We start from the raw sequence: 23,708 nt of genomic DNA, 5'->3' as shown, positions 1-23,708 counted from the left end.
GAGCGGAGCTGAAGCGGTTCTTCAACTCCTGGAAGGCCGCCTCCGCCGACCAGCAGAATGGAACCTTAGGAGACGTTAGCGCATGCAAGGGAGGTGCCGTAGCACTGAAGCCTTTGATGAACCGCCTATAAAAATTGGCAAAGCCCAGGAATTGTTGCACCTTTTTGCGGGAGTCAGGGGTAGGCCATTCAGTTACCGCGCTAACTTTCACCGGGTCCATTTTTACTTTGCCCGGGGCTATGATGAAACCGAGAAAAGATACGGTGTTTGTATGAAATTCGCTTTTCTCGGCCTTAACGTACAGTTGGTGGTCAAGGAGGTGTCGCAGAACAGTCTCGACGTGAGACCTATGGGTCTCCAAATCCGGGGAATAAATCAAAATATCATCTAAATATACATACACAAATTGATCCAAACAGTCCCTCAGAACATCATTTATCATGGCCTGAAACACCGCAGGGGCATTGATGAGGCCAAATGGCATTACTAAATATTCAAAGTGTCCTCGATGTGTGTTAAAACCCGTCTTCCATTCGTCCCCCTCCCGGATGCGCACTAGGTGGTACGCGTTGCGCAGGTCTAACTTCGTGAACACCCGGGCTTGCTGTAATTGGTCGAATACGGTTGACATCAGGGGGAGAGGATACCGGTTTTTGATTGTGATCTGATTGAGGGGGCTGTAGTCAATACAGGGACGTAGGGTGCCGTCCTTTTTGCCCACGAAAAAGAACCCTCCACCCGCAGGCGACGATGACGGTCGAATCAACCCTGCTTGAAGAGAGGAGTCTATATAATCGTTCAGGGCCTGCTTTTCGGGTCCCGAAAGGGAATAAAGCCTCCCCTTGGGTATGGTTGAGCCCGGCAGGAGTTCAATGGCGCAATCATACGGACGGTGGGGAGGTAGGGAGGTAGCCTTGGCCTTGCTGAATACCTCGGCCCATTGGTGGTAACACGCGGGAACCCCGGTCAAGTCTGGAGTTTGCGAGTCTAGAGCAGAAGGCGCAGAGTGCGGGTTAGATTTGATACAGGAATCGTGACAGTTGGGCCCCCATCCCGTTATTTCCCCTGATCCCCAGTCTATGTGTGGCGTTGAAGCCATGGATACCCGAGAATGAGGGGGTTCATTGGGGAGGTCACGACATGTAGTCGTATATTCTCATGGTGGGGCCCAAGAGACAGCGAGACAGGTTCTGTGTGTTATCTCAAAAAGTGCCTGTCCATTGAGTGCCTTGGCGTTCACGGGAGTGTTCAGCAGGTCAGTTTTTATTCCCCATCGGCGAGCAAATGCCCAGTCTATCAAGTTTTCATCAGCTCCTGAGTCTATTAGCACGTCAAGTTCTATCTCTTTTCCCAGCTGTGTAATCCTGCCCTTGGGGAGAACTCACCCCGGGGACAGAGCCGCAGAGAAGGCGCTTACCTTCAGGGTCCTCCTCACCGGGCAGGAGAGGAGGAGGTGTCCGAGCTCACCGCAGTAGTAGAATCTACCTTCCCGGCGTCGTCGTATCTTCTCCTCCTCTGTCAACTTTGCTCTGCCCAACTGCATCGGTTCCGACTCCTGGTGCTGCCGATCCGCGTCCGGCCTGGGGTGGTTCGCGTCTAGGGCGGAAAGAACGGCTACTGGCACGAAGGTGGGGGCGTTCCTGCTTCCGCGGTGCTTCCTCCACTCTTGCAGCCGGTTGTCGGTGCGGATAGCCAGAGCGATGAGGGCGTCGAGATCGGTGGGAAGATCCAGGGGAATTAGCTGATCCTGTATGGATCCAGAAAGGCCTCGGAGGAAGATGTCATACAGCGCCGTCGCGTTCCAGCCGCATTCCGCGGCCAGCGTGCGGAAACGGATGGCGTAATCTACGACGGTCTCTTGTCCCTGGGATATCTGACAGAGTTGCCAAGCCTTCTCTCGGTCAGCGGAGATCGGGTCGAACACAGTACGCAGAGCCCCGACAAAAGCGGGGAGAGAGCGACAGGAGATTGAATCCCTGGCCCATTCCGCCGTGGCCTACGTGCGGGCCCTTCCCGTCAGGTACGATACCATATAGGCCACCTTGGAGCGTTCGGTGGGGAAATCCGCCAGGGACCTCTCAAAATGCATCTCGCACTCAGTAATCAAGGCCCGGCTAAGGCCGGGTTCGCCGGAGTAGCGTTCTGGAGGAGCCAGTCTGGCACCGCCGGTCATGGGAGCTAAGGCAAGGGGAGTCACGGGGGAAGCAGCGGATGTGCTGGAGGTCGCTGCTGGTCCCACGTTTAAAAGCGAGAGCACGTCCTGCAGTTGTTGACCCAGCTTTCCTACCTGGGCGGCGACCGCCCCTCTGAAATCTGCTTGGCTCTTCGCGAGCCCTCGGATCTCCTCGCCCAAATTGTCCACTTCCCTCTGGTGCTGGATGAGCTGTGAGGCGTGGGAGTGCACTGCGGCGCACAGGTGCTCCGACTCTGCCGAGTCCATGTCTGGCCAGTGTGTACTGTCAGGCAGGGAACAAGGCGGAGGACTCGGATGCAGAGTCTTTCTTTTCTCTGATTTATTCCAACAAATGAAGATCAAAAAATACAACTCAAGGCGCCTCTTGCGAGGGAAACACTCGGGAAAAAGTCCAAACAAAAAGCGTCGCACTCGGGCGAGACAAAAAGGGCTATGGGTAACCAGGCACTAACAAAAAGCGTCGCTCTGTGGCGAGACAAAACGGAGGAATCTTACTGGGAGTTCGGACGTCAAGGAATCGCTGGTGGTCGGGACGAGGCAAGACACACTGGCACAAGACAAGGGGAAGACACGGACTAAATACACACAAAAGGGCTGGGACGCAGGTGCTGACAATTAGCGCCAATCACGCAGGTGCACACAACCGAAAACAGAGGAAGGAAACACGAACTGAAACGGAAGAGATGACAAAATAAAACAGGAAGTGAAGTTACGACACCGACAAGACAGAAATCCGGAAAAATAAACGTGACCGCATGACAAGGACGTTACGCAGGAGGGGGGAGGGAGTTCAGGATCCTAACAGCCTGGAGTATGAAGCTGTTGGTGAGTCTGGTGGTGCGGGAGCGCAGGCTCCTGTACCTCTTCCCAGAGGGCACAAGATCAAACAAAGAGTGAGCGGGGTGACTCACATCACACACAATTGTGGTCGCCTTGCGGGTGAGATGGGAGGCGTAAACGTCCTTCAGGGAGGGGAGTGAAGCACCAATAATCTTACCAGCTGTGGTCACTATGCGCTGCAGGACCTTCATGTTGTAGTCAGTGCAGCTCCCACCCCACACAGCGATACAACTGGAGAGGACGCTCTCAATGGTGCCACGGTAGAATTCATGTTTGTGGTGAAAGTTGGCCACGAGTCTTTATGGTGGAAATCCACCGGATGTCATGTTGCATTTCCTCTCTTTGGCCTCGCCATTGGATCTTGTTAAATATTCGCTGTGGTGTTCAAAGATAGAAAGTTAGCTTGCCGCATCAAAAACTGCTCCCGGACTAAATGTCACCTTGTCATTTGCGGGATTAATTGAATGGCCATATCTCTCGTTTTCAATTATGAGAGATCAAAGATTGAACACGTGTGTGCGCGCTAGTGCGAAATGCTGAAATCATGAGTCATACCCACACACGTCATCATCCACGTCATATTTTCAAATTATTATTTTTTTTTTTTTTCCCTTCCACCCTCCTTACAGCTGTCCTGGCCAGACTCCCGCTTTGTAGTAATAATAATATGAATAATAATTGATAACATACATGCAGAGCAAGCCAGCAGGCAGCGATGTGATTTGCTTGTGCACGTGATTCCGCTGTGCATACTTGTGCTCTCCCGTGTTTTTGGCTCGTTGGCTTTCCCACGTTGTAGATTAGGGTCTCCCACCGGCCTCCCCTTCCATCGCCCTCCACCCCAGCCCTTTCTCTTGCGTTCTCTGTTTTCGTCTTGCCTTCCACCCCTTCTGTCCCGTTTTTCATTTTTGCGCGTAATCCCTCAATCTCTTCCTCCCTTGCACCTGTACTGTTCTAGCCCCAGCTGCTTCCATCTCGGCTCGGCGCTGTTGGCCCGAGCCCATGTTGCACTTGGCATATCCTCTGAGACCCCGGGGCTGATCTTGACGTGCGAGGGCCAGGCAAGTCTCCGCCCAGGGAAGGAGCTGAAAGCAGATGGATGTGGAAGGACGGATGGACTGATGGCTGCGGGCTGAGGAAAAGACCTCCTGCCATTCTAAGGATAATTTTGTTTTGCAGGAAATATACGAAGGAGACAGTCGGAATATTTAAAAAAAAAAAAAGATGTATTAGGATAGTCAAAAGGACAAGCGTGTGATTCTCTTGTCTTTATGGTGAACTTTGATTGGACTGTCCTACTTGGCTGAGAATGACATGACGCCAGCAGCCATGTATGAAAGCAGAGGACAGGCAAAACGGATATTAAGAACTTTGGATTCCTCCCACCTTCTGTTAGCTTTCCCACTATTTCTCTTTCTTTGCCCTCCTTCCCTTCTGCAGACCCACCCCCATCCCCTTCCCAGACCTAGTGTGTGTGTGTGTGTGTGGGGGGGGGGGGTCACCACATGGACTTGTAGACCACTCTATCACTCGTCTGACAGCTTAGTCCCACTCTGTCCGGACCCAATGAAAGAGAACAAAATCTATGTTGAGGATCAGAAGAAAGAGGAGAGGATATATGTGTCCCTTTGCTTTGTTTGGCAAGCCCAAGCCGAGAAATAAAAGTAAGACATCAGTTAAGTGATTGGCCAACGGGGTATTGTGTCGTAATTGACCCGAATGTGCTGCGCGACCTTTTATTTTTACAGGTACATAAAATAGGTTAGATTGCCTCCTAATGTTCAAGCCTCCTTTTTGTTTTTCAATTTGACAAAGATCTTCTCCTTTGTGGGGGACATGAGCAACTCCTAATTTGATGAACTTGTGTCTCAGGTACCATTACCCGATTCCCAAGATCTTCTACGTCCAGCTCTCCGTGGGGAGTCACGAGTTCATCGGAGAGGGGCGCACTCGCCAAGCAGCCAGACACAGTGCTGCCATGAAGGCCCTCCAAGCCCTCCGCAATGAGCCCATCCCCGAAAGACCACCGCAGGTTGCTTTTAATTTTCTTTTGACCTCCTTTTTTTGTCTCTCAGCGCTTCTGCACCTTTCCGTTTTCCTCCAGGCGAATTTGCCAAGTGCTATTGTCTCGTACGGCAAATCAATTTACCCCAGATGCTCACAACCTGCTAATTGCCAGTAATTCGGCTTTTGTTACATTTTGCTTGGGTTATTTGCTTGACCCGTCGTGTTGTTGCATCCGTAAATGAGCTCTTTTGTCTTCCGCTTTTACTGAGGCTTGTTGTGCAATTTGTTGCACATTGTGGTGCTTTTGTAAATAGTATCTGGAATGTCCTCAGTGAAAACTCAGACACCTCGAGAGCAACAACAAGTGCTCTTAAATAATATGTTTAAAATAAAATAAAAAATAATTAATAAAAATTTTAAATATTAATAATAAATAAATAAAAAATATTAAAATATATATATTTTTTAAATTCAGCTCAATAATGGTGATGACATTAATAACATGTAAGAAGACTTCAAATCTTTGTTTTTGCTGTTATAGTGTAACAATTTACTGTCATCTGCGGTATTATCAGAAAAATCTCAAGCTCCATTCCATTTCACTTGCTGAACTTTTGCTGATCTTAGTAGAAGCACTCAAGTCAAATCCATTTGTAATCTGTCACAGCAAGGTCACCGATCTGCTCGATCATTCTGTTTTACTCGCGCATCCATCATTCTGCCAATTTCAGTTTTCTAAGCAGAATAAATTTCATATCAAAATGCTTTAAAAAGCAATGTGTGCCCAGAATGAATCGTTACGTGACACCAAAAGAGTCTGTACTTGCGCGCTCACTTTTTCATTAAATAGTAAATCAAAGGTGAGTTCATAAACATAGCATGATCTGCCAAGTTTGAAATATTAGTCACATTTCAGCACTCAAGGATTTTGTTTAGAGTTAGCCTTTGAGCTATTCAGAATTTATTTACAATAAAAATAAATGTCACGCAATTGTTGTTTTGCCAGTGACCCTCAAGTATTCGATTACCACGTACCAACCTAGTACATACACTTGACAACTCCAGTTATCTAATTTCTGCTCATAGGAGAAAATGTTTCATGATGTTCACGGTGATTAATTTGTCTCACGGGAATGAAGAGTTGATAAACAGCCGTGCTTTTCCTATACGGTGAGCCAGTCGACAAATGAGAATCATAACTTGGCTGACGTTGCACCTCCCCGATTTGTAATTTTACAACATGGCTGGACGCACTTCTCCAACAGTCACGGATGATTCCGAAGTTTGTTTCTTGATTCTTTCATTAGGATCTAGAAGAAAAGGTGGAGAGTGAGGAGGGCGTTGATGCCAGCAAGTCAGAAATCAGCCTGGTCTATGAAATTGCCCTGAAGAGGAACTTGACTGTCAACTTTGAGGTAAGAAGATATGCTCAAGGTTTTGTTTCTTGTAGAGATTTGAAAGACTTCTTGAATTTGACTGACCATGAAAAAAAAAAAAAAAAATCAGTGATGTCCTCAAACGACCGGCTTGGTCTGTTCTCTTTGGCTTTTCACCATGTTTCAGCTGATGTATCCAATAAGCTGTCCCTCATCGCCCATTCTCCTCAACACTTCGAGGTGCCAAAAACAAGAGAGGCTCGGTGTATTTTGCATGCCTCCTCCCTTCCTGCTGCCATTGAATCTCTCCTTTCCCCTCCTCAGACCTTGATGGAGTAGTTGGGAAAGCGATGGTTATATAGGTGATAAGGAGGGAACGAAGCAACACCAAATTCTTTGGTGTTTCCTGCTAATGAGTTAGGAAAGTTATCCTGGCCAGCCCGTTTTTTTTTTTTTTTTTTTGTTGGAAACACATTTGCTCATCAGACCATGACATAGGCGTTCTTCCCGGAATTGCTATTAATACACAAGGATGGCTAAATCCGTGTTGGTGTGATTCATTATCTGTCAATGTGTGGAATTTTCATTTTCACGCCTTGAGTCGCATTCAGTTGCCTGAAGAACACAGAAAGGCGGCACAATTCATTTTTCACATCTTCAGTGTCCCTGGTCATCTTTCAGGTGCAGACCTCTCACAGCAGTGGCCATGTTTTCACATCTCATTCCTTCCCTCGCAAAATTAGCCGTGCGTCACCGCTAGCCAGCGCCTGGTTTCCCATCCCTCCGCGACGATGAGGGTCGCCGCCACCCTCCGAGCCAGTTGGCTCATTTAATCCTCCTGTCAGGCAATATCAAGCAGATGTCGGCATCAAAGAGGAACCCGATCTATAAATCACAGCTTGTTTGTTGGATCGGAGGCGCTTTTTTTCCAAAGAGGGACACAAGAGTAGAGTGACTTAGCCAAGAACCACCCATCTTACGAGAAGCTACTCCCCCCCCCCCCCCCCTACGGCTTGTCCATCCACCAGTCATCACACGAAAGAGTCTTTCTTCATTCTGCCGGACCCCTACTTTTGTTTTAGCTTCCTATCCATGCCGTATTTCTCTTCTATTGTACCTGAGGAGCTCGGGCTGGCCTACATTCTGTTAGAAATTTGCAAGTGTGACTTAAAAATGAGTGTAATCTGTGGCAGAGCTCGATGGGGGGCTGCAGGGGCACTGGCCACCCCTGAAATATGTTCGGATCCCTCTAGGCGCCATGCCAGATCATGTTTTTCCCCCAGTCCTCCAAAGGGAACATGTAATAAATGTTTCAGTGTTTTCTGAAGACATTTAGGGGTTTGTAAAAAATATTTTTCCACGGAAAAAGAAATCCTCGCTCTGCCAGAGTGTGTGCTACAAACAATTACATGTATTTCTTAAATCATTAGTTTTGTACTCCAAGGTCTCTCTGTGCAACATGCTTCTTTATATAAAGTGTATTCATTGTACAAGAATGCTGACAGGGAAAAAAAACAACTGATAGAAAGCACAGACTGGCCATGCTCTCGAGTGCTTGGCAGTCACGCCGTTTAGAATAGATATGAGAGGTATTTTGTTAAGTATAACCACATTGAGTCCGAATTGAAGAAGTTTTTTTTTTTTTTTTTTTTTTATAAATCTTACTTTTGGAGAATTTTGTCTTGACCATTCCTTCCATTTTCATGTCGAACTGGTGCCACGGCCACCATTAGCGTCATTTTATTTTCTTAACCAAAAACAAACAACATGCACTTACTTATTAAATGGGCAATAATTGGGACATTATGCCTCAATTCCTGTAATGGCATAGAATTAGCCTGTGCTGTTCCGTGCTGTGCTGTGTTGTTGTGTCAACTATCCGAGAAATGCTCATGGTTCCACTTATCGCTTTTAATCAGTTCACTGGGTTGAAATTAGCCGTTTGCAGTTTTGTTTGATTGCAACAATTTGCACTGTGAGCGCCACAAATTGTGCTCTGATTAAGGAGCTGTTGGCATCCCGGTAAATGAACACTGCTTGAAAAAAAAACTAAACAACACTGATTAGGTGAACTGTGCTAGAGTGTTCAACTTAATTCTCACTTCTTTTTTATTTGTTTTCCTTAAATGTTTCAGAGCCACACTCTCTCTCTCTCTCGCTCGCACGCACACACACATGCACACACACGCACACACACACACACACACACACACACACACACACACACACACACACACACACACACGCACACACACACACACACACACACACACACAAAGCCAGCTCTGGTACTTCACAGGAAGTAGATGTGATTGCAGAAGCATGACCTAACGCCAGCCGGTGTTTGTTTTAGGTCTCCCAGGTGACCAGAGGCTAGAGGAAGGAAACTGAGCCCTCATCACTAGAGACCGTCATCTAGGACCATGTTACTCTTAATGTGTTCTTCTACGTCAGTGCCTGTGTGTGTGTGCGTGTGTGTGTCTTGTATATGAATAACATGAGTATATGGGCGGGTAGCACTGTGACCATTGAGAGCAGATGTTTTAGACCACCTGGTGTAGCCGCTTGCAGAGTGTGCTGCACACGCTTCCCAGCACACACACACACACACACACACACACACACACACACACACACACGATGACCAAAACACGCGTGCACATGGATCCGCGGAAGCCTCTGTGTACACATATGCAAGACGCACAAGCCTGTTTCGTGTATCAGTCCGGGGAAAAAAACATCTGGAACCAAATCAACATTTTCATTTGCGGAACTCCCTTTGCGCTTGTGTACATGCCATAGGTGTTGAAGGAGAGTGGACCCCCGCACATGAAAAGCTTCCTGACCCGCGTCACCGTTGGCGAATTCTCAGCCGAGGGCGAAGGCAACAGCAAAAAGCTGTCCAAGAAGCGGGCCGCGCTGTCCGTTTTGCAGGACCTGAAGAAGCTGCCCTTCATCCCCGTTGTGGAAAAACCCAAAACACATTACAAGAAACGCACTAAGACCATCCTCAAGGTAGTACTCCAGCCTGAGTGGATGGGCAATTATTTTATTTTGACTTATGTACGTATCCCACGCGACTGTCATTTGGTCCTCTAGACGGGACCGGACTATGGCCAGGGCATGAACCCCATCAGCCGCCTGGCCCAGATCCAGCAGGCCAAGAAGGAGAAAGAGCCTGAGTATTTGCTGCTATCGGAGAGGGGGATGCCCCGACGCAGGGAATTCATCATGCAGGTACATGACAAAACACATCAAGTCGCATATGTTATTATTGTCATTATTATTATTATTTTTATTATCATTATTGTTATTTATTTATTTGTCTGGTCCTTCTCTCGTAAGTGCAACAGAGCGTCAAACTGTTCTCTTTTCTCCGCACATGAGGCCCTGTGAATGTATGTGGCGTTCTTTTGTGTCGCCCGCTCACTCTCTTCTTAAGTTTCCTCATTGTTCTCTGTCACAGGGAGTGAAGCGAGTGCCTGTTTACATCTCTTTTGTTGCGTTTCAACCGCGACTCGCAGAAAGGAAAAGAAAATGTTTCACCTCGTCTGAAGTGCATCTATTAGACTGATTGTGTTTATTTTTTGAAGAATTATTGCGTTTACAAGTCATTTACCGTATTTTTCGCACCAAAAGGCGTACTGGATTATAAGGCGCACCCTCATAGAATTTTTTATTTTAGAAATTATTTCATATATAAGGCGCAGCGGATTAAAAGGCGCATAAAATAGAAGCTATACTGCAACAAACAGGTTGACTAGGGTTGCGGTATGCATCCACTAGCCAATAACCGATGAGCCCTCTGTAAACAATCACGTTTCTCAAACTATCTCCTATAAAATGATCGGAACTGACTAAAGTTCGATCTAACACATTGCTACTGCTTACTTATGTTTCCCTTCCATATCGATCCGTAAATTTACTCGAAACATGAATGGAATAGCCTATTTTGAGATGAAATAGCCTCGTGCGTAAAGCAGCTATCATTATAGCATTAGCCACCCGCAAACTCCCATGAGCCTCAGCAAAGTGTCGTGGCAGCCCCCTGTAAACAATCGCGTTTCTCAAACTATCTCCTATAAAATGATCAGAACTGACTAAAGTTCGATCTAACACATCGGTACTGGTTACTTATGTTTCCCTTCCATATCGATCCGTAAATTTACTCAAAACATTAATGGAGCAGCCTATTTTGAGATTAAATAGCCCCGTGCATTTAGCAGCTATCATTATAGCATTAGCCACCCGCAAACTCCCATGAGCCTCAGCTCTCAGACTCCCATGAGCCTCAGCAAAGTGTCATGGCAGCCCCCTGTAAACAATCAAGTTTCTCAAACACTGTCCCATAAAAGGGATCGGAACCAACTAAAGACTGATTTAACACATTGGTGCTGCTTATTTATGATTCCGTTGGATATTGATCCGTAAACGTACTCGAAAACATTAACGGAACAGCCTATTTTGAAATGAAATAGTCTCGCGGGTACAACAGCTATTTAGTGATGCCCCCTGACCACGGTTGCCGTAATGCTGGGAAGCGATGTGACCTTGTAATTTACTAGTCGTACTAAAAGGTACTGAAACATTTTGGCAGAGCGCTGTGTACAACCAGTATGGATCAACAAATTCATCAATTGATCAATATTCAAGATTCAAGAGTATTTTATTCGCCATGTTTGAGCATGCCAAACAAGGAATTTGACTTCGGTAAATCACAGCCTCTGTTCAACATTTAGGTGACTAACAACAACACTCAAGACATGTGAAAAATGGCAGATATTCTCAAGCATCCCCTGATCTTAAACTCCCAAGAGGGCAATGAAAAACTCAAAACTCCAGCTAGGGGAATTATATATATATATAAGGCGCTCTGCATTATAAGGCGCACTTTGTTTTTTTTAGTAAATTTTAAGTTTTTAAGTGTGCCTAATAGAGCTGAAAATGCAGTACTATGACTCGCTCGTGGCCCGTACGATGCGTTTAAACGAGGACGTTAACGAGCATGTCAGAACGCTTTGAGTAAGCGCACTGAAGCCTGAACAGGCTCTGGCCGCTTTCACGTTATTTGTATAGCGTAATTGTCTGTTTGAATAACATAATGACATCTGATAGTCTCTTGGAAATATCTGCTTACATTTTTACTCGACGGATTTAATGTTTCGGGATCGCTGAAAAACAAACACTTCACTTCACTTTTCCTTTTTTTTGTGTATTTTTTTTTTTTTTTTTTTGAAAAGTGTAAATTATGTGGCTGGCTCAGTCGGGGATATGGAAACTTAAGTGACCGAAAATGTCAAAAGCGAAGATTTTGGTTCGACTTGTGATAAAGTGACGCCTCGCAGCCATTGTGAATGTTTGCGCGCATTTGTTACGCAGGTGAAGGTAAACAACGAGGTTTCCACGGGAACTGGGCCGAACAAAAAGGTGGCCAAACGGAATGCTGCTGAGGCGATGCTGCTGCAGCTGGGATACAAAGCTTCTACGCTCCCTCCAAGTCCAACAGAGGTACTTTTCGTCATAAATTGATACTTGCGTAACAAAACACAATCAAATTATTAGGAACATCAAGTATATGACACATACTGTATGTAAACTCATCTAATTCTCATCCCAACCGTCGCTCGGGCTGGTTGCCGCATACATGTGTGTTTGACGGTGCGAGTTTGTATCTGCATAGATCCACAGCGGCGGTGCTGAATAGGAGCCTTTGAGGGCGCTCAACATTGACAACACCCCCCACACACCCACTTAAATAGACAGACACTAGGCTCCTTAAGCGTTCTCGCATGTGAGCGTCTCTTTGTGGTCCAAACAGTAGGAAGGAACTTGTCTGACATGCGTGGAAAAAGCTGTCTGTTGAAGAATACATCTCTCTTACTTTGCACCCCCCTCCCTCCCCATTTCCCCGTCGCATCACCGCAGTTTGACGACAAAGGCTGGAATGGACAAAAGGGGTCTTTTACCGAAGCGACGAGTAACAGTGAGTATCGGCATGTCCCTCTTTCCATTTCCTTCTCCGCCTCCTCCCGTCCCCAGGTGGTTTTAGTCGGCGAGAAGGCCCGGCGTTTAATCTCTGTGACTAGTCAATGGGCATCTTGACTGTCAGTTTAATCGGCCGTGCGTCCCTCGTGGGGAGCCTGCGAATTGGGGCCCATTCACTCAGGCTTACAGGGCCTGTACACGGAGGCCCTCTGGGGAGTCCCCCCGCCGCCTCCCCGTGCACACAAAACATCACATTTCACTCAGGATTAGCGCACATTCACATCATCCTGTACGTGCACTCGGGACGCATACCACAAGATGATGCGGGCCGTGGATGAAAATTCCATCGACGAGTTACTACTCAAGGCGACGTTTCAAAACAACTGTAGACAAAATAACAAAGATACCAAAGTCTGGAACTTTGAAGTCAGCCACAGTTAAAATGTGTTGCGTCTGTACAGCTGCTTTCTATTGTTTTATTTTTATTTATTTATTTTTTTTTGCTTACAGTTCCCCTCCGTGCAGTGTATGCAAACAGCAACAAGTAGTTAACTTAAATGCCAACAGCTGGAGAAATAAAAATAGCCCATATGATGCGGCATAGACAACAAACAAATCCGTATTTTAAATTGCAATGCGCTGTCATCATCCAGATCCAATTGAGTGCCATGCCCTGACACAAATACACAAGCACATTACATTGGGCATTCATCACATTCGAGTTTGTGATTTGGCTCAATTAGAAATCCAGAGTGAAGCCTCGTGCAAAAATTCCCCTCATCTGGCTCGCCGTTCCCATTCATAATTTGCCCCTTACTCATTATCAGGCTTAAGTCTCTTGCTAATTTGCCTATTATGGTCGACCAAACCACACAGCCCGCCCGAGACGTTTAGAATATTTGTTGAGCAAACATTTACCACTCAATGAAAAAAAAAATGTGTTTGTGTTCTCAAATCCACGCCTCCCGACACGATGATAAATCTTAAATGGGCTATTTCTTTAGTTTTTATCAAATTTAACGCACAGCTCATTGTTTATGTTTGCGGCCTGCGGGACGTCGCGGCGCGACTAACAGCGCCTTACGGACTGGAAGGGAGCGTTAAAAGAAAGACTAGTACGAGAAGTGATTTTTCTCTCGTCTATTCCCATGGGTCCTGCAGCCGGGCTTTTCAGCGGAGTTGCCACATTTCATTTCCTGCTGTGCATGTGTGTGTCGGCGCATTGTGTGCATGTGTGAACTGTGCGAAGGTCTCGCTCAGCCGGGGTGATTTATAGCGGCGGGCTCTGGCCCTATCTGTTTTCGATCAGTCTCATGCTTGGCTCTGGCTTCCCTCCAGCGCTTCCCCTGGCCCGCCGGACGCCCAACATGGGCGGACCCTCTCCGAAACTGCCTGGAAACTTGCAGCAAAACCCCAGCCCCATGCATGTAATACTCTTTGTCCACTGCTGATGTCATGTTGGCCTGCATCTTTCTTTTTTTTTTTTTTACGACCAACGCTGCAAAGCCGAATTTTTTGCGTGAATTCCAATTGCCCTCCTCACTGGGGAAAAAAAAAGGCTCAAGCAGTGGAGGTTGTGTCACGACTGACGTGTTGGAGATTGTTCTCGTATGAGTAATAGCGCCTGGGTTTCATCGCGGCCTTCAATGCCCACTTAGCTTGTTAACATGGGCGTCTGGATTTCCAGAAAGCTCCAAGTGAAGTGCAAGTGTGAAAATCTCCCTCTCGCTCACTCGTCTGCATGTGTGTGATGGCTGCCGTAAGTCAAACAGGACGTGTGCTGTCAGTCATGCGCTCGCTCCAGCACTTTCTTCCCAGCTGTTGGTCTGCACACACACAAACAACCGCAAACACACACATGAACACAGCTGGTCCTCCTGTCTTTGGTGACCTTGGATGAATTGAGGAGGCTCGGCATGCTTTTCACATCCACGCCTCCACACCCAGCTCGTCTCCCGTCAAAAAACTGGTTCCTTCGCTTTTATCGTTGCACCAAGTTGAGTCTTGCGCTTGAATCCGAGTCGAAAAGTGACGAAAGCGGCCTGCCCCGTTTCCTCAGTCCACCTGTCGCAGCCATTTCAGGGCAATGATGTCAGAGCGATCTTCCCACGTGCCGTTTCTTTGGGCCACCGAAAACGACTCGCAGGACAACCTGAAAACGTTGGGCTCTTGAAGTGCTTCCAATTCCGCCGAGGGCTTGTGAAGCAAACCGCTTCCCGGTTCTTCCCCCCCGCTGTGTTCAAAGTGAGACATGATTCCAGGCGGCCGACTGTGCTGTTTCTCATCACTGATGCAATCCCGCTTGTCGTGTTGATGTTGGTTGATGTGTCTGTGTTTGCGTTTCTGAGTGAGAAAGAAGTGCACTCACATCCCAGCGGATGCATCGCTCCAGCTCGCCGCTGCCAAACCACACAGTGATGACACTTTGGAAGCCAAGCCACACGCACACACAGACACACACAGACACACACAGACACACACAGACACACACAGACACACACAGACACAGACACACACGCACGCACACACACACACACACGTGTGAATGAAGTTGTATGGCTGTCATTTCGGCAGTTTATGTATGAAATTTTGCTTCCTGATTGAACTCTGGGTGGTCCGTCACTTTTCCGTCCGCTTTCATTTTGTTAATGTCTGAAGACTCAGCAATAGAGACTTAGCAGTGTTAATATCATTCACTTTTGAAAATGTATTTACTAAACAACATCCATCTCAACCTTTTCAGCCCAGAAAGGTCTCCTCCACCTCAGTCCTGATGTCTACCAGGAGATGGAAGCCAGCAGAAAGCAGGGAGGCAGTTCCCCGGGTTCCAACGGCAGCGGCGGCCCAATGAACTACATGCCCTCCAAAGACATGACACCCTGCGGCAGCCCGCTACCTCCGGGACACACGCCCTACTTCTGCAGTCCATCCCCCGTTCCCAGCCCAACAGCCACCATGGCACAGGAGCTGCTGCTAAACGGCCAGTCGCCCATGGCAGACGCTGCCGCCGCGTTGCCAGGAAAGGCCACAAGTCCCTCTTTGGCCTGCGGTGTGTCGGTGCAACCTGCACAGCAGCTGGAGTACCTGGCTCGGATCCAGGGCTTCCAGGTAAGCTTCATAAATTAACCACACTCCAGACCAGGGGTGGGCAAACTTTTTGAATTGGGTTCTAAATTTTGACCGGGGGGCCGAACCAGGAGCAGATGGATGTAGTGTTTGTGTGAAGTAATATAAATGACATGTAAAGGTCATTGCATAAAAGGTTTTTACTTTTAGTAGATACTAAAGCATGGGTATTAAAAAAAACTTTTTGAAAACAAATGCATTTATTAACAGCATTAAAAAAATATTTCACCAAAAAACTACTATCAGTGATTCTTATTAAATACGACACTGTTATGATGAATAACATTTTCCATCACTTCAGCGCCTGCAGGTCAGATTTATGAAATATGTTTATCTAATGAGGCGAAATCACATCCAACGGCAAACATTCTGACCAAATACATCATCTTGAAGAAACAGTGAAACAATACATCTAAATAAAGTAATAAAGAAATCAATAGTACTGTTGGTTTCGCTTTTGTGCTAGTGCATCATAGTCTGGAGTAAAATTTGTTGTGGTAATTCTTAGGATAGAGCCGAGGCGTCGGTCGGTTAACCTAGATCTGTGACGGGCTTTGTTGACGTTCATTTGGCTGAACGTCTTCTCACACACGTAGGTCGAGCCAAATTGTCCACTCTTTTTTAACATTCGGCACTCAGTGTCCACCTTTCTTTTCTTCGGGCCACTCATTTTAATGGAAGGATTCCAGGGGAAGGTTTGTGGGTGGCATTAGCGTAAAACTGTATCTGAAAGCTCAGCGCGCGAATTATGAGAATGCTGACGTCACAGCCCACACTCGAAATTCGGCACTGATGGAAATAGAGCGCGGAGTGCGCCGGGTCCATACTACTTAGTATGTACACGCACTTCGGGGAGTAAATCCGCGGGCGGGCGCTTCCCCATCTATTGGGGAAACATAGTAATTGCAGGGAAAATGACCCCCCAAAAAATTAATAATATAGTTTATTCAGGTTTGGCAGGCCGGATTAAACGGCCCTGCGGGCCGGATGTGGCCCGCGGGCCGTAGTTTGCTCATGTGTGCTGCAGACGCTAACCTAAGACGTGAACTGCTTGCATTGTAATAGTAAGTGGATTTTCAGCCTGGCAAGACACACTTGCGTGTATGCGCTAACACACGCATGCACACAGCAGGTTCTGTTTAGTGGAATTGAAGAGTCGGGATAAGCCTGCGCGTGCGTGCGCGTGTGTTAAATTCGAGCCCGTCTTGTTCCCTGAATGTACGAGCCTTAATCTGCATTATTGACATCGGGGTTCAATCTTGCTTCGTGAATCCCTCCTTGCATTAATGTGGGGTAATAAACACGTCGGAATACGAGCCAGGCTGTAATTGAAACATGCAGGCGACGCTGTATACGTTTCATCGAGAGGATGTTTCGTATCAGGGAGTGTAATGAACCTGAATCTGAATGAAACGCAAACACATTGCCTTGAGGCTTTTTGTAAAGCATTTAAGTGTTTCTGTGGTCTAAACTCGCCACAGAGTCTAAATGTAGCCCAAAAAAAACTTTTCCATGAAACAGACATCACTTTGCGTCACACCAGAAAATAAATATGGGAAAAAAAAATAAAAAAATTTTAATATCCACTTACCATTACTATAGAAACTGTATATTTTGTGTGTTTAAAAAAAAAAATCCAAACTACCTCTGGTACAGTGACCTACATTTTGTTTTTATTTTGTTGACATCTGACATAGCTCCAGAAGCCAGCGTAACAGAGAAAAAAAAAGTTGCTCTCATTAGCTTGGATAATAATAAATTGTTTATGCCAGTAGAAAAGTGCAGCGTTGTCTTTCAATAAACAATACAAATGTAACAGGCAGGTGCCAAGAGAATTTCCATCTTTCAGCATCAATTAGGAATTACAACGCTCTTGGCTGTTGAATTTAGTAAAGCAAAAAAATTGGAAATTAGTTTAGACATGACAAATTTTGATGGTGGTCACACTCCATGATTCTTTCAACTTGAGTTATTGCCAGAACCAATATAAAGGGACTTTATTATTTTTTCATCTTTTAGTGTATTTGAGGTTTGGTTGCATAGGGACAGCAGTCGTCCAAAATCCAAAGAATCTCAAATTCAGGTCAGACATAGTACTGTAGAAGGAAACGGATATTAACTTTTCAGATCTATAACATCCTCCCTGTTAGCCACGCTGCATTAGCGCCATATCGTTGAGTGACGCTGAAAGGATCACATCATCTTACCCACCTGCACTATCCATCAGAAATAACACAGACCAGATAGCCATCACTTCTGCTATCCAGCTTGTTAAATAGAATCAAAGTGTGGGAGGGAAGACTTCGCCGGACATTGACGGAAAAGCACATATTCATAAAAACACATCCTTGGCTCGTTTGATTCCAGGATTTTCTCACACTCTTCCTTGTTTGTTCTTCCGTCCCTCCTCTTCCTCCTTTGGCCGTATTGAGAAACCACTTCAAATGATGCCGACCAACCACTTCTTCTGCCTGCTTGGCACTCAAATATCTCCCCCCCCCTCTATTATTATTATTATTTTTTTTAGTCATCTTTCCGATCTCCAAGGCCGCCTCTCGTTTCTTTGTATCAACATCAAACGGGCCATCTTGTCCAAAGACTCAAGAGCAGCGCCCTTCTTGTCGTCACCTCACTCCTCGTCTCTTTGTTTACTTTGGAAATTGTTTGAGAAAATACATTTTGGGAAGAAGGCTTATCCTAGCCCATTAGTAGGTGATGGCTTCCAGCTGCACCGCATAGCATATTTCTGTGAATAGCAATCTTGGAAAACAACTTTTGTCTGTGATATAAATCAGACAGTTAATGCACTGTTGGCTGAGTGTGCCATCGTGCTGCCGACAAGGTGGCCTTGGAAAAACTGAGCCATTATGTTGTTTTGTTTTTTTATGCCACAATCAAGCCCATTTGCAAACATTTAAATCTAAGCCTAGCAAATGCTAGAATAGTATTTTCAGCATCATTTTGATCTTGCCTGTGTTCAACACTACGTTTTTTTTTTTTTAATCAAACCGGTCCCCCCAAGCGCTTTCGTGAGAATTAAATGATTGAACGAATAAATATAATTTTTTCTTTCCTTTCCCTACTAACAAAAAAAACAACTAAGAACCGATTAGTGCATCGTCCTGCATGACTACATGTTCCAAAAATTCCCCCGCCAAAACCAACATGACGTTACCGGACAACCAGCGGAAACTCAAGCTGATAAACCATCTCAATTGTAAATTAGGGAGATTCACACGCGTGCTGACGCACTCTTAAAAAACACATTGAATTGCTTTTTAGTTAACTACCACCAAGCACAAGCAGGCTTACTTTTTTTGGTAAATATTTTCTAAACCTTTTTATTCTTAATTCCTACATATATCCAACACGGCAGTATACAAATAAAACACATTAACCATAATCGATAATTAATTTTTCCTTATTTGGCCTGGGCTGGCCCAAAATGAGAACTGTGTCACTTGAGCCATGAGGGTGAATCCGACTAAAGCGCTCGTCACAGGCGCCAGACGTCAGCGCAGCTCAAAGTCAAAAAGTCAAAGTCAAAGTCAGCTTTATTGTCAATTTCTCCACATGCCAAAGACACACAAAGAAACCGAAATTTCGTTCCCCCCTATCCCACGGTGACAAGACATGGCTCACAACAGACAAACAAGTAAACAAGTATAACAAAAGCGTGCTGAATAAAAAATGAATAAATAACACAACAAGAAATAAATAAATAAATAAATAAATAAATAAATAAATAAATAGGAGGAGCAGAAAAAAAAAAGGAGCAAGTGCGCGTACAGCAGACATTCCCGAAAGTAGCGCAACAGTGCCGCACGCTACGCAGAAGGGGGTAGCGAGTTCAGGGCCCTAACAGCCTGGAGAAAGAAGCTGTTGGCGAGTCTGGTGGTGCGGGAGCGCAGGCTCCTGTACCTCTTCCCAGAGGGCAGAAGGTCAAACAAAGAGTGAGCCGGGTGACTCACATCTCTGGCAATCGAGGTTGCCTTGCGGGCGACATGGGAGGTGTAAATGTCCTTCAGGGAGGGTAGCGAAGCACCAATAATCTTACCAGCCGTATTCACTATGCGCTGCAGGGCCTTCAAGTTCTGTTCAGTGCAGTTACCACCCCAGACAGCGATGCAACTGGTGAGGACGCTCTCAATGGTGCCACGGTAAAATGTAGACAGGACTGCCTGAGGAGCACATGCACGCCTGAGCTTCCGCAGGAAGTACAAGCGGCGCTGAGCTTTCTTTGCCAGTGACGAGGTGTTTTCGGACCAGGAGAGGTCCTCACTGATGTGCACCCCCAGGAACTTGGTGCAGCTCACCCTCTCCACCACAGCACCGTCGATGATCAGCGGCAGGTGTGTTGTGTGACCCTTCCGGAAGTCAACAATCATTTCCTTGGTCTTATTGACGTTCAGCACGAGGTTGTTGTCCCTGCACCACGTGGTCAGAAGGTCAACTTCCGACCTGTACCGAGTCTCGTCGCCCTTCGTGATGAGACCCACCAGAGTCGTGTCGTCAGCAAACTTCACTATGCGGTTGTCGCTGTAGGTCGCAGTGCAGTCATGCGTCAGCAGGGTGAAGAGCAATGGACTGAGCACGCAGCCCTGGGGGGCTCCCGTGCTCAGCGTGATGCTGGCGGAGATTTTGTCGCCAACACGCACCACCTGAGGCCTCTGACAGAGGAAATCCAGTATCCAGTTGCAGAGGGAGGTACTGAGGCCCAGCTCGTCGAGTTTGCAGATGAGTCGCTGCGGCACAATGGTGTTGAAGGCAGAGCTGAAGTCCACAAACAGCAACCTCACATATGAGTCCTTTCTCTCCAGGTGGGTGAGGGCCGAGTGGAGGGCAGAGCAGATGGCATCCTCAGAGGACCGCTTGGCACGGTACGCAAACTGGAAAGGGTCAATGGTGGGGGGGAGAACGGACTTGATGTGCTCCATGACCAGCCGCTCAAAGCACTTCATGATGATGGGCGTCAGTGCCACAGGGCGGTAGTCATTGAAGCAGGACGGTGCAGGTTTCTTTGGCACAGGAACGATGGTGGCAGCCTTGAAACACGAGGGGACGATGGCCTGCTGCAGGGAAACGTTAAAGATGTCCGTGAAGACACCCGACAGCTCCCCAGCACAGTCCTTCAGCGCTCGACCCGGGATGTTGTCAGGGCCCGCCGCCTTACGGGTGTCAATAGCGGCAAGCGCCCTCCTCACACCGTCGGCAGAGAGGCGCAGGGGCTGCTCGTGCGGGGGGGGAGTGGACTTCAGTGGGCAAGTGCTGTTCTGGGCGTCGAAGCGAGCAAAGAAGCGGTTCAGATCGTTCAGCAGACGGACGTCGCCCTCACAGCTCCTCGGCGCGGGCTTGTAGTCCGTGATGGTCTGAATGCCCCGCCAAAGGCTACGTGCGTCCTTGCTGTCCTTGAAGTGGGTGGAGACCTTGCACGAGAACGCCTTCTTCGCTTCTTTGATGCCTCGGGACAGGTCGGCCCTCGCTGTCCTCAAGCCAGCCTCATCCCCCGCTCTGAAAGCCTTGTCCCTGGCCCTCAACAGTCTGAGGACAGCCCCCGTCAGCCACGGCTTCCAGTTCGCGCGAGTGACGACGGATTTTGAGCAAGTCACATCATCAATGCACTTTGTGATGTAAGAGGTAACAGAGTCAGTATACTCCTCTATGTCCGTCCAATCGTTGTAGGTGGCTGCCTGCTTAAATAAGTTCCAGTCAGTGGTGTCGAAGCAGTCACGAAGTGCATCGGAGGCACCCTCAGGCCACACTCGAACCTGCCTCCGAACCGGCCTGGATGCCTTTACCAATTGTCTGTATGCGGGCAAAAGCAAAACGGTGAGATGGTCAGAAAGCCCCAGATGGGGGAGGGGGGTGGCTTTGAAAGCTCCCTTTTGCGCCGAGTAGACTAGGTCCAGGAAGCTGTCTCCACGTGTCGGAAAGGGAACATGCTGGTGAAGCCTCGGGAAAACAGACTTCAGGTTGGCATGATTGAAGTCTCCAGCGAAGATGGTGAAACCGTCAGGGTGCGCTGTTTGCTGTTCACTGACAGCCTGGTACAGTTCACCAAGCGCCGCGATCCTGTCTCCTTCGATGTTGGAAGGCGGGATGTATACCGCGACTAGCAGAATCGCGGTAAATTCCCTCGGCAGATAAAAAGGACGGCACTTAATGATCACAAACTCCACAAGCGGCGAGCAGTGCTTACATACCACCACAGAGTCCCGGCACCATTCTTCTCGGATGTAGACGCATATTCCACCTCCACGCGACTTTCCCCCTCGTACAATGGCACGGTCCGCCCGATAGCACGCTAGCCGCTCCAGATGCACAGCAGAGTCCGGAATGTTTTCACTCAACCAGGTCTCGGTGAACACGAGCACACAGCAGTTCCGCACCGTCCGGTTCGTAGACCTCAGCAGGCGAACGTAATCCATTTTGTTGTCCAGCGATCGAACATTCGCCAGAAGAATGGAGGGCACCGCCGGTCGCGCTGGGTTGGCCGCCAGCCTGGCCCGGACGCCTCCGCGCTTGCCCCTCTTTTGCCTCCTCGCACACCGTTTCCGACGGCTCCCAACCGGGGGAGGAATAGCGGGTGAGGTCGGCGACGTTTCAGGACGTAGCAGTCCGAGCGCCTTTAATGTCGACGCTTCAAAGTCCAGAACGCCGCAAAACCCACTTCTGCCGATGTCAAGCAGAACCTGCCTGCTGTACTTGTAGCACGGACGAGACGAACACACAAGACTGTCGGACGAACACTCATAAGACGAACAAATCACCGTACTGACGGGACAGAGAGTGGCCGCTGCGTGTGCACGCGCCGCCATCTTGAAATGTTGGCAGGCTGGTTAGCGTCCATCTTGGAGTGTGTTTAAACTCTTAATGGAATCGCAAATTGGCGCAGCGCGGCTTGATTCAGCGCCGTCGACAACCACCCAACTGCCAGCCAGCCAAATATCTTTGCTGATTCCATCACTTTGCAATTATAACAGAAGGTACTTTTTTGTATTTTTTTTTCTTTTTCGATTTTAATAATTTACTCCACTTTGTTTACAAGTTTTAATTTTTGCCCTCAACTACCAGCTGTGTTTACCCTCAATCTGCTACCATTAGCCGTAGTGAAAGGTATATTAACAGTGTGCTTAAAACACCCTTGACCCCCGGGGTCCCCTCTGAAGTGGCTTGGCGAGGACCTCTAATTGCTTATCACAAACAATGACAGCATTCCTCCAGCGAGAGGGCTCGTTTATTAAAGTATAGTCAAAAGATACTATTTTTTTTATCTGGGCTTTCTCTGGACGGCGGCCATTAGTCTTGTACGTGGATGATGAATGGATTCGGGTCTCCGTGTGCAGCGCAATTAATATCGTGTACAGTTTTCGGCATGCCACCGCAGTTGATTTACCCCATGCTCTTCGCTGGAAGAGAGGAGCATTTGAGGCGGAGCCAGCTTTTGAGGCCAAATGTCAGAGGTCGTTCCACATTAGTGCTGCCGATCAATTGCAGGCCTTGCGTAACTCTCCTCCTCCTTTTGTCTGTAAAGGAAGTGGATTAGAGGCTGGGACCTGGGATGATTAGTTAGGCCTGTTTAAAATGCATGCGCTCACAGATGCCTCCGAACACGCACTCCGACACAGAATGGGGCTAGTTTGTTGTCGACGCTCGTTAGTTGGGCCAAATCGTCACAAATAAGACGGTGGCGGCGACACGGTGCCTCATCCTGACATCCCATGTGGGCTTTAAAGTAATCGAGCCACTTCAAACTATTCTGCCGTGAAAGAAATACCTCCAGGTGATGATTGGTGACCTGCCAAATTTGTCTGTTTTCTAATCCAGAATTTGGAGCTGGAAACCATGTGAGCTTTATTTATACAGTCAAACATCACATAGTGTGTCAGTTGGCACTACGGACCCACAACAAAAATGTTCCCATATTAAATTCTCTTAATGAACCAAAGAGCCCAGACCCCAAAAAAAAAAAAAAAAAAGCGGAGGGAATTTTGAAGGGTGGGCAAAAAGAAGCAAAAAAACAATCTTATGCTTTTTGTTTTCATGAATTGAACCTTCACCTCAGTCCATTTTTAGCATTTTCCATCCTGTTTATTCATGCCTCCTTTCTTATTTTTTTTCTACATGGCATTAACCACGCATTACCAGATCGAATGTACGTATATATTTGAGTCTCCCTT

General features: G+C 47.3%; 1 protein-coding gene across 2 annotated transcripts in view; it reads left to right on the top strand.

Moving 5' to 3' along the window:
* The window catches only part of stau2 (staufen double-stranded RNA binding protein 2), a 52,659-nt gene that overhangs the window by 12,681 nt on the left and 16,270 nt on the right, over window positions 1–23,708 (top strand). For both annotated transcript variants that reach the window (XM_049749286.1, XM_049749285.1), the window contains exons 6-12: window positions 4,907–5,066; window positions 6,349–6,456; window positions 9,220–9,432; window positions 9,517–9,654; window positions 11,797–11,925; window positions 12,343–12,400; window positions 15,146–15,510. In XM_049749286.1, coding sequence (XP_049605243.1) covers window positions 4,907–5,066; window positions 6,349–6,456; window positions 9,220–9,432; window positions 9,517–9,654; window positions 11,797–11,925; window positions 12,343–12,400; window positions 15,146–15,510 — 1,171 coding nt within the window. The remainder of the gene's footprint in view (window positions 1–4,906; window positions 5,067–6,348; window positions 6,457–9,219; window positions 9,433–9,516; window positions 9,655–11,796; window positions 11,926–12,342; window positions 12,401–15,145; window positions 15,511–23,708) is intronic.

Source organism: Syngnathus scovelli, chromosome 18, assembly GCF_024217435.2.
Source record: "Syngnathus scovelli strain Florida chromosome 18, RoL_Ssco_1.2, whole genome shotgun sequence".
Lineage (NCBI taxonomy): Eukaryota > Metazoa > Chordata > Actinopteri > Syngnathiformes > Syngnathidae > Syngnathus > Syngnathus scovelli.
The sequence above is the reverse complement of the archived record's forward strand: the minus strand, read 5'-3'. Positions and strand labels throughout refer to the sequence as shown.